The sequence below is a fragment of the Erigeron canadensis genome, chromosome 4 (assembly GCF_010389155.1).
Source record: "Erigeron canadensis isolate Cc75 chromosome 4, C_canadensis_v1, whole genome shotgun sequence".
In the NCBI taxonomy this organism is placed as follows: Eukaryota; Viridiplantae; Streptophyta; class Magnoliopsida; order Asterales; family Asteraceae; genus Erigeron; species Erigeron canadensis.
In genome coordinates this window covers 19,340,359-19,350,962 of record NC_057764.1, presented here as the reverse complement: position 1 = coordinate 19,350,962, position 10,604 = coordinate 19,340,359, and the positions used below count along the sequence as shown (strand labels likewise).

General features: G+C 35.4%; 1 protein-coding gene across 1 annotated transcript; it reads right to left on the bottom strand.

The window, feature by feature from the left end:
* Positions 1-4,179: 4,179 nt before the first annotated feature.
* Positions 4,180-10,604, bottom strand: LOC122595234 (helicase-like transcription factor CHR28). The gene is made up of 11 exons (XM_043767570.1): positions 10,379-10,604; positions 10,019-10,109; positions 8,778-9,937; positions 8,626-8,697; positions 8,460-8,537; positions 7,489-8,335; positions 7,035-7,165; positions 6,694-6,918; positions 6,055-6,609; positions 5,510-5,719; positions 4,180-4,686 (listed from the first exon to the last, which is right to left on the bottom strand). The coding sequence occupies exons 1-11, from the start codon at positions 10,538-10,540 to the stop codon at positions 4,582-4,584; spliced, it is 3,636 nt and encodes a 1,211-aa protein (XP_043623505.1). The 5' UTR covers positions 10,541-10,604; the 3' UTR covers positions 4,180-4,581.

Here is a 10,604-nt window from a genome sequence, read left to right as displayed (position 1 = left end):
TTATTTTATTTAATTAATACAACATAACCTTTTGGTCATAGTTGGTTACATAACATAACCTTTTTTCATAGCTGGTTACACTCCGGTGCCATTATCCCTAACTTTATTTTTGGCTTAACCGGATGGAAACTTGAAGTAGCCGGTAACTGACATGACATAACTCAAAAAACAAAGGTGGTTACACTAGATAGCTAATCGAGTAATTGGTTACATTACATAACCTTTTGATCATAGTTGGTTACACTCCGATGTCATTATCCCTATAAAAAAAGCAAATCATACATACTCTTTAATTTGGATCAATACAACATCCTATTTAGATAAATACGAGAGAAAGTACCCGCGTATTACGGCGGTCAGATGGCGAGGGTGAGGGTGATAGGTCATAGGAAGTGATAAGTCATAGAGTGTAATAGCAAATGCTTTACCATACGGGCTTCACTCTCGGATTTAAAAATTCATAGAAGTAATATGTAGATCCATTGAGTGGTTACAGTTGATAGACTATGGTAATCTTTGAGTTGATAAACTAGTTTTTGTTTTTTATTCATTAATGTGTTTCCCTTTGTAATGAATGCATAATGTTTCTATGTTATTTATTGAACGTAGGTTCTATGTTTTATTTTATAATCGACTTGTACGAGCATATAAATAATCTGAGGACTACTTTGAGTGTATATAGAATCAGGTGTCTCTTATTATCCAATAGGAATGGTTGTTATTTGCCCTCACTATACTTCATTTTGGTATGCTCTTCACGTCACATAGTCGTGGTTCTTTTGTGTTCTATTTAGACTTGGTGATACTAAGTAAGTTGATATAGCACCACCATATATATATATATATATAAGTTTGTATAATAGCTTGATAGGCTGATTGTGTAGATATACTCTTTATGAGTCTCTTATTTATTTACTTCAATTTGTTTTGGTTTGTTCTCATGATTATTGGGAATGTATAGTTTCTCTGTTTATAGTCCTAGTTTGAGTTGATAAATCGATTTTTGCTTCGAAAGCTCACTATATTATATTACTTATCAATCGGGGATCCTTTTGGGTAAGGATCTGTGAATCTATGAATCTATGAGAGAATAAGTTTTCCTCGTTATAATCTGCTTTCGTTATAACTTCCATGATCTGCTTACATGTCATATTGTCATGATCTCTATATTCTATCTTAGCCTTGGGCTATATGAACACATAAATGCATTCCATTAAGTTTATGACTAGTTTTGGTTGATAAATCTATATTTTTTGTTGCTTTTGAAGCTCATTATATCTTTTATTCATCTAGTGAGTATACAACACTTGATTGGCCACTTTTTTCTTATTTTTTCTTTACTTGAGCAAACACGTTAGTAAGTGACACATTAGGTAGACTAGTTTGAGTTGATAGACCAATTGTTTGTTTGTTAAGGTGATAAATTGTTCTTGATATCTATATTTTTATAAATGAGCGGGTAGACCTGCTTTTAATGTTATTATCTGCTATTAATATAGTTGATCTTGGTATGCTCATGTTTTGTAGTTCATTCTTTCTATGATTTATTTTTAATTATACTAGGATTATACAGGCACTTAAAAGTACACCCTATATTATATCTGTATAACCACCTATCAGGCTGGTGTAAAAGTTGACAGGCTCCTTTTTGATTGTAAAGTTTAAAAAGTTATATTGACCCGGCAAAAATATGTGATTAGATGAACACATAAATGAAGCCCTTGTATCGAATTTTGTAGAAAGGGTTCAATGTACAAGTCATTATTGATATACCATTACTAATTGCTTTTTAAACTTATCAAATCATCCGTATATTAGGTAAGGATTTGTGTTTTCATGTATGAGTTATAGACTAGTTTGTGTATCTTATGTTCACTATATATACTTCATCTTTATTTTGCTCATGTCTTGTAGTATCGTTAGCATAGGAATGTACATAATAAGATAGTGAAATCATTATTTAGATTAGTTTTGATTGATTGATTGATGTTTTTTTTTTCTTTTGCTTGAGGAGCTCACTAGCTTTTGTGTTCATATATAATTGGATAGACCAGATTTTTCTATTGTTATTATTATTTATTGCATTGCATCTTCAATGAATGCATCCTCATTGGCTTGTTTTTGTTTAGCATGTGTTTCACATGCTTATTATTTCCTCTGTACTTCGTTCTCATGTTTTTTAAGTCATGCATCACTTCAACGTTAGAGGGTAAACATGTACTGCTGCTTTTTAAGGGACATTTGTATATTGTGATTCCATCGACTAAAGAAAACTTTGCTTTCAAGTGAAGATTGGCAACATCTCTCAAGTGAAGATTGGCAACATACTGTTTGGTTTCAAAAGTTAATTTATTCCTAGTTCTTACTTTTGTTGTTTTACTTTCTTGTAATTATCCTGTAAGTATTTATAACATCAAGTTTATTCAAGTCTGAAAAACCACAAAGATGGTGCAAAAAACTTTATAATGATGAAACCTGGATTTAGCTAACTAATATACATGATGAAAATTAGGTGGTGGTGTATAATTGTGTGATGACATCTCTCTTATCCTTGCTCTCTAACTTAATTGTATTTATAGCTATTAAATTTCTTGATACAAGTTTATGGGACTACGGTGCTTGTAAGTTTGTCAAACATACCTTGAATCAAATTTGATTGATACAACTTTGGAAAACAAGACTGTTTGATGCTTGAAGCCGTGAATTAATATGTTAATTTTTGAGCAATGATATCAAAGCAATAAAATCAACTGATATATTTGTTTTTCGGCATGATCCTTTTCTTTTTATTGACACCACAAAGATATCAACCTCAAAAAGGGCGTAAGTGCTAATATATTGTTAGATAGTTGTAACAAGGTTGCGGAACATGGAAATCAGGTTCATATCAGCGACGGGGAGTCGGAATTTTTAGAATCGTATCAGATCGAATTGAGTTTTTTATCTATAAAATAATAAATTCTGAAATTATTTGTAATAAAAAACTAAAAATATGCATAAAACTTTATAATTTTTCAAATTAAACGTAATAGGCTATAAACAATAACATAATTTATAAATGCAAAAAATAAATAAATTTGACTTTATGTTGACCTGATCCAAGACCTGATACACTCGGGTCTTGACCGATACACCAAGTCTTGACCAATACACCCGAGATTGGACCAAGTTGACCCGAGTCTTTGAGTCCTTATATCGTTAACTTTCGATACACGGTTCGATTTCAAGACTTCGGGTGTATCGGTCGAGTTTCACAACATTGGATGTAACCACCGGACGACATTTACCAAGTTATGTGAGCTTGAACATAATGTGGTGCTCATATTTTGTTCACAAACATAGGTGGTTGACCGACTAAGTCGGTTGCCTAAAAGCATTTTAACTATTTTTATTCCAATTTTATATACAATCGACGGAATACTTTGTGCCCGATGGTGATAGTCTAACACATAAGTGCTAATATATGTGCTGTTAGATAGTTGTAAACACCAGACGGCATTTACCAAGTTATATGAGCTCAAATTCAACTGAATCATACTTTAGTCATACTTTAGTGTTGAACCTGCTTAATCACCGATTTGCTCTTTTTAATTAATATGTCCGAGCTAACGTTGCAGGCTCACGCTCATCTTTAATCAATCTCGACTTGAACCCATTATGAAGGCTCATTGATCCGTCTAAGCGGTTTATGACTTATCATATATATGTATAGACAAACTATTGCATTGCAGATTAGAGTTGGGCTAAAATGTCAAAATGCGTGTTTAGACTTCAATGCCTAAAGTATTCACCTTGTGATGATCCCTTGTAATATGTTGGTAAACATAACACACTACCCTTAGCTGTTTAATATTTAGTGAAGTAGATATATATAGAGAATCTGATACCATTCTTTCTTTAGAGCATTTAAGACATACCCAACTCAAAGAGATAGTATGAGTGAACAAGTTGGTTTGGCAATCACAACTCACTAGTACTTCAATTACAGTATAAAATAACTTCCTATTCAAGTTCACGCACACATCTGATACAAATATACAATGTTCTGTTTCAACATCTTAATTAGCTACGTAATGAAATGCACACATTTGCAAGAATAATGAAGTGCAAAACAATCTCATGAGCTACAAATAATGTCTGACGCCTGCCTGTTTATATATACAGATCACACATATAATATAAAGACATTAAACCAACCAACAAATATGCAAAAACCTCCATATCTGATTCACCTGATATGTCATTTGACTTCAAATATATCCCTATACTATACAATGAGATAAAATTCACAAAACTACCAACAAAATAGATTCAGCCTAATCTATAAACCTTCTGACGAGTAACTACCAGAGACAAAATACATATATATATAAAAAATTTTCCCGATGTAAAACGTTCCCCTTTTGTTAATAAAGTATATCATCATCAATTTCAAGATACCGAGAAAATATAGATAATATAACAGTTGTATCATGTCATCATTTCATATAGTATTTGTACCATATTGTTCTGATAACATGATAGAGTCGTTATATGATATATTAACTCGATATATCAGCTGGAACCATCAAAGAACCTGGATTAAAAATGGAATAGGTATTTCAAATCGTCAACTGTAAGGCGAGTCCGACTTGTACCAGTCTCATCCTCCCCAAATGCAGATGCAACCATAGATCTCTTCTTTTGCTGCATAAACATAGAAACTTGTAATTTCCAAATGATAAAAAATATTGTAGAAGGGTCTCACGAGTTTTCAGGCTAAAACAATTTGCCTATGGATTAGCTGTTACACAAATGTTGAGCATATTGCACACTATTGCATCAAAGATGAGATAAACAAAGGGGTAGGGATTCCCTCAAGTTACTCTAACTTGAAGGAATCCCTACCCCTCTGTTTATCTCATCTTTGATGCAATAGTGTGCAATATGCTCAACATTTGTGTAACAGCTAATCCATAGGCAAATTGTCGAGATTATCCCAACTTTACCCCTCAAGTTACCCCTAACTTGAGACTTGAGAGGATCTCTACCCTAAACAGAGTCATAGAATTTGACTACAATTATATGCATATGGTTTATGTTTTTCAGTAAGAATAATATGAACAATATTTAAAGTGTTGTTTACAAAAATACGTTCATCCTTCAGGTCTTTGGAGTGGCTCAACTGAAAAATATCTTGGCAGTTATTTCAATTTTTTGTTAAGTGGTGAACAAAAGATTGGTGAGACCAGTCATCACAATCATGCCTTGATGTTATAGGTTGTTTGACTTTGACACTAACTTACCTAAAAAAAATACTGGTAGGCAGTAACTAAAGTGAAAAAGAAGAAGTTAGTACAAAGTAGTGTTGGGATATACAACTATTTGATTTCTCCAATATAGCTAGATTGGGAATATAATGAACGAGAACTAATAATAAAGCCTAAAGGAGCAACTACCAATTTGGAAGAGGGTGAATATTTGTAAAATAGTAAGATGGCGGGAAAAAATCAAAGGGTGAAAATAATACCTGAAGTGCCAAAATACGATCTTCAACAGTATCTTTAACAGTAAACCGCAAAACCGAAACAGGACGAGTCTGCCCAATCCTATGAGCTCTATCAATTGCTTGATCTTCGGTTGTGGGGTTCCACCACAGGTCCAGAAGAAGAACATGACAAGCAGAAACCATATTCAACCCAAGACTAGCAGCTTTTAAAGACATGATCATAACAGTAACCTACAAGAGTGACCCATCTTAGATAGAACAAGAAAATTGTCTGAAAGGATTCTAGGGAACAGTAAATAATACCTATGAAATGGCTGGGAAACACTTTTTGTCAAAAATTTTTTACTTGTTAACTAGTGTCAAATATAATTAGAAGAACCATATTTTTCCTATTAGTTGCATTTCAAGAGAAACCTTTGACACAATTCTTTTATAACTACCTTTACCGATTTTACACATAGACCCACTGGAGATAAAATCGACAATTTATACGAAAATGGTCGACATAGCTACCTATGATCACAAAATCAGAAATATAATATTAAATAGAGAAGATCCCAACAAACCTCTGGCCGAGTGTTGAAATCTTTCACTGCTTTATCTCGATCTTGAATAGACATTGTTCCATCAAGTCTCCGGTATTTAATGGAAGAATCTTCCAGGCAAGCCTCAAGCAAATCCAGCATTTTTGTCCACTGTGAGAACACAATCGCTTTCTCTCTCACAACGATCACACTACCATCCTTCTCATCTGTAGCAATTTCCTGGGGTTTAGCAACAGACTGCAGGACCTCAACGGCTGCCTTGATTTTAGATGAATCAAGCGCCTCAGCTGCCTCAACAGTTTTGAAATTAACAGATCCACTGGATGAGCAAGGTTCGAGAACCTCAGATTTCACTTCTGCTTTCACCTCTTTCACTATAGCAGAAATATCAAGACCATTACTAGGTTGGCCACGAAGCGAAATCCTGAGTGTGGATGCTGAAAATACTGATGAGGTGCTCAGCATAGCTTTGCAATTTGAAAATGGACAACTTTCGTCACTACAAAGATGTTCAAGGATGCACTGATTGCAGAAAACATGCCCACAAGTTGTCACGACAGCATCTTCAGATGGATCCTGTGGAATAACGGTAATGAATATCTTGAAGACAATAGCAAATAATAATATATTCAACTATCCAATGAAAACTGTTCTACATACATTGCATATGCTACAAATAGCTGAAGATGCTTCTAGACAATTTAAGAGATAAGTTCGCTTTTCAGGAGGAAGCTTTTTTGCTTTCTCCAGAGATGACATCCACTCAGAACTTGAGTTACGTCCTCTAACAACAAGTAGAGGATGATCACAGGCTTGTCTTAGGCGTAACAGCATCAACAGTATGTTAACATAATTTTGTTCAACCGTACCAGCTTCTTCATATGCCTGACACAGTGAAAAATACATTCATCTCAAAAATTGTAAACTGTCATGAAAGATATTACAGTAATAAAAAGATTGGATCACAAAACAAACTAATATGTAACTCAAAGAAAACTTACTTTAAACTGAGCTTTAGATTCAGCCTCCAGCTTAGAGTAGAACTCGCGCTCCTCAGTAGTGAAATCAATTTGTTTCAGGCTAATGGTCTTGGGTGGCAAAGAGATTATTGGTTCTCCATCAAGAAGTGTAGCTGAAGTAAATATATACCGAGAAACATATTAATATCCAACAAGCTAGGATGTTTACAGTAGTACACTGATGTCTCAATTTGGGTTTTGTTTTATCCCTTCCAAGGTCAAATGGGTCAAAACTCACCTGAAAGTGTATTAATTAGATGGAACCCAAAAATACCTATATTAATATGGCAACAATATAGTTGTGTATAACACAAGAATCATCTATAAGCACTTGAAATATTTTGGCCAGCCCAACCCATTTTGATCTGGATTTGGCCAGTTACATAACCCGTCCAAACTGCCCGTTTTGCCACCTCTAAAAGCAAAGATTTCTCACCTTTGGTGCGCCGAAGCATTATAGTCTTCAAGACAACCTGTAACTTCTTATACCCAGTCTCGGGACTCTTTTGAATAGGGACCTTTATGGTAGAGCAGAATGATTTAAATACAGCATATGGTTCATATCTCAAGAATCTGAAATAGCTATAAAGATCATCAATGGCATTCTGGATGGGGGTCCCCGACAAGCACCACCTACGTTTAGCTTTGAGACCCCAACAAGCCCTAGCTACCTGCGTTCTGTGATTCTTAATCGTCTGTGCCTCATCCAGTACAACCCTAAACCATCTCACCTTTGCAAGAGGACGGACAAGATCTTCAAATACCATCCCCCTTTTCTTCGAAACCTTATTGGATTTAGGAGGATATTTCCTTTTTTTTGCAGGTGTGAAATATCCGTTATGCCTTTCTGTTTCATCCTCATCTTCGTCAACAAGTGGCTGTTTGGGAACCTCCATCTGCACTAGTGGGTATGTCGTCAGGACGACATCATACTTGGCTAGCTCAGATGGGTCCTTGGTTCTGTTTGCACCATGATACATCAAAACAGAAAGCCTAGCTTTGCTGCTTACTTTGTTCTGCAACTCATCGTTCCATTGACGAAGAACACTAGTAGGGCATACAATAAGAGTCCCTGCAGCTGGTCTACTTTTTGTATTCACAGAACTGTTACTTGTCTCTACTGAACTTCCATTAGTTTCCGTAACACAGGAATTGGCTTTTTGCTCATCATCATCATCATCCAAATTGAAAGTCTCTTTTTTCACTTCAGCAGTAGGAACACTAGATGATGGCGACCTTTCTGTCAGCATAAGAGCAATTGTTGATATTGTTTTACCCAAACCCTACAAGAGTCATAACCATCATCATCATCATCATCCATGTATGTTATATCATCAATGAAAACATAACTAAACCATATGGTAACAGCAGACTTAAAGTTATAAAAAGAAAACAACGGCATATTACCTGGTCATCAGCAAGGATTCCTCCAAAGCAGTGCATGTTTTTGGTCTCTTTCTGCACCATCCATGACAAAGCAATCCGCTGCCACAGATTTCATGAATATGTCAGAATCACATATTTAAATTTGCAAGACACGCATTAACTCAAAATTTTTGGCACAGTTCTCAACCTGGTGTTTCATAAGCGGGACCTTCAACGAACCCTCAGGGGCACATGCCTCTGACTTTGGCTGGGAAAGATCCTGCAGTGGAGCAACATCAAAATAAGAATACTAATTCTCAAAGAACTTTAAGGTGGCATGATCCTGAAATATAGACTCGCCTGCAATGCAGCTCGATAAACGATGCGTTCATCATTTTCATTGATACTTGGATTATTATGTCCCATGTGAACTGGAGGAGTACCAGGTGCAGACCTTTGTGCAGCACTAATAGGTGTTTTTCTAGCTACATGAGGATGTCTTCTGGGTGCAGGTACACTCATATCTTCAAGAATACATATATCAGGGTCATCAACGTCAATGTACGTAACGTTTTTTGCAGCTGCTTGTTGGCCAATAGGACCCATGTTAGCAAATATAGCAGATTTACTCTCTGCTCCTTTATTTAGAGAAGCTTGCCATCCAATAGAGCCCATATCATGATGGACATAGGATTGGCTCGGAGAAAATGGATTATTCTTGATATTGTTAAAGTGTCCAAATGATCTGGTGTCCTGTTCTCTCTTTATAGCATTATACTTTCTTGATATAGAATTAGGAACCCCAGAAAAAGATTCATTAAACAGCCGGTCAGCAACATCACAAGATTTTTCACTACCCACATCACTAGTCTCCTCCATTATAGAAACAATGTTTCTTCTGTTTGGTAAAATTGAAGGAAAATGACTTCCATTTGTAGACCCATTATTAGCAGGAGGGTTGATGGATCTTCCACTGCCTGGAAAATTGCCTTTCATATTGACCATTGGACTGGCGATGCCTGGGAGATTGCCTTTCATGCCGAACATTGGTCTGGCATGATGCTGTTGTAGTGCAATCTTATCTTTAGATAGCACTCCATTATTGTGAATCGTGTGACGACCAGGGTAAAATGACCCATTTCTGTTTATAGGAGATGGTAAAGAAGGCTTATCCTCCAGGTCAGTATTTCCACTCACACCGCTAAATGGGGCTTTGGATGTTCCAAAGTATACTCTATCAGAATTACCATCATCTCGAAAACTAAAAGTCCCACCTCTAGTAGAGTTCTCTAAATTAGTATCCCTAGTGTCATATTGGCTAGATAATAAAAAATCTTCCCTGGAATCAGAGTAGCTCGATGAGGCTACATTAGTCGCACCGGCAGTCCAAGGGTCAACGTGTGTGGAAGAAACATCTGGGAAAGTCCCAACCTTTGTCAACCCATAATCGACTGCCTGCCTCTCACAATCGGATGAACCACTTGAACAAACAGTTTTAGAAACTGAAGCTTCCGAATGATCTGAAGCAAAAAATACACGATATTTAAAAAACCGCATGAAACAAATAAGTTCGTTAATAAGAAGTACTCGTAATATATTACCATCAAGGGGTTGGTACTGCTCATTTGCGGTAACATGCGTAACTGACTCGTTATAGGGTGCGTAACTGATAGAAGGATCTGCTAATCCACTCTGAAAGATATACATACATATATACATATATACATCACACAGTAAGTTTATAACTCCGATATTTGTTTGATTAAAATAAAACAAGAAATTAATTAATAATTGCTTATAGTTAAAAGTAACATTGGCCATAAGCAATTTTATTAACACTATCCTAAACAAATATTTAAAAAAAAAAAGCATAACTTATACATACATATACATACACATACATATAAATATATATATATATATATATAATGAATGAAAAGAAAGAATGAAAAAAAGGAGACCTGAAGGGGGGGATTATTGTCATTTTTTTCATCGAGGATCTTAAAAAAGGAATCAAGGTCCATGCTGATATCACATCCATCATCATCATCGAAATCGTCCACGTCATCATCTTCATCACGATCGAAATGCCATTCGTAACCGCCGCTTACGTTTTCCATCATCGCAATTTTTTCTTCTTAACCCTAATTTTTTACTTATTCTTCTAAAAATAGTATATAATTAATC

What these genes read in the sequence shown, in the direction of transcription:
- LOC122595234 (XM_043767570.1), bottom strand. Translation starts at nt 10,540, where the DNA reads ATGATGGAAAACGTAAGCGGCGGTTACGAATGGCATTTCGATCGTGAT. An exon ending in AATCTAAAGCTCAGTTTAAA is followed by an intron (nt 6,919 to 7,034) that starts GTAAGTTTTCTT and finishes TCACTGTGTCAG; the next exon opens with GCATATGAAGAAGCTGGTAC. An exon ending in ATCGTATTTTGGCACTTCAG is followed by an intron (nt 4,687 to 5,509) that starts GTATTATTTTCA and finishes ATGTTTATGCAG; the next exon opens with CAAAAGAAGAGATCTATGGT.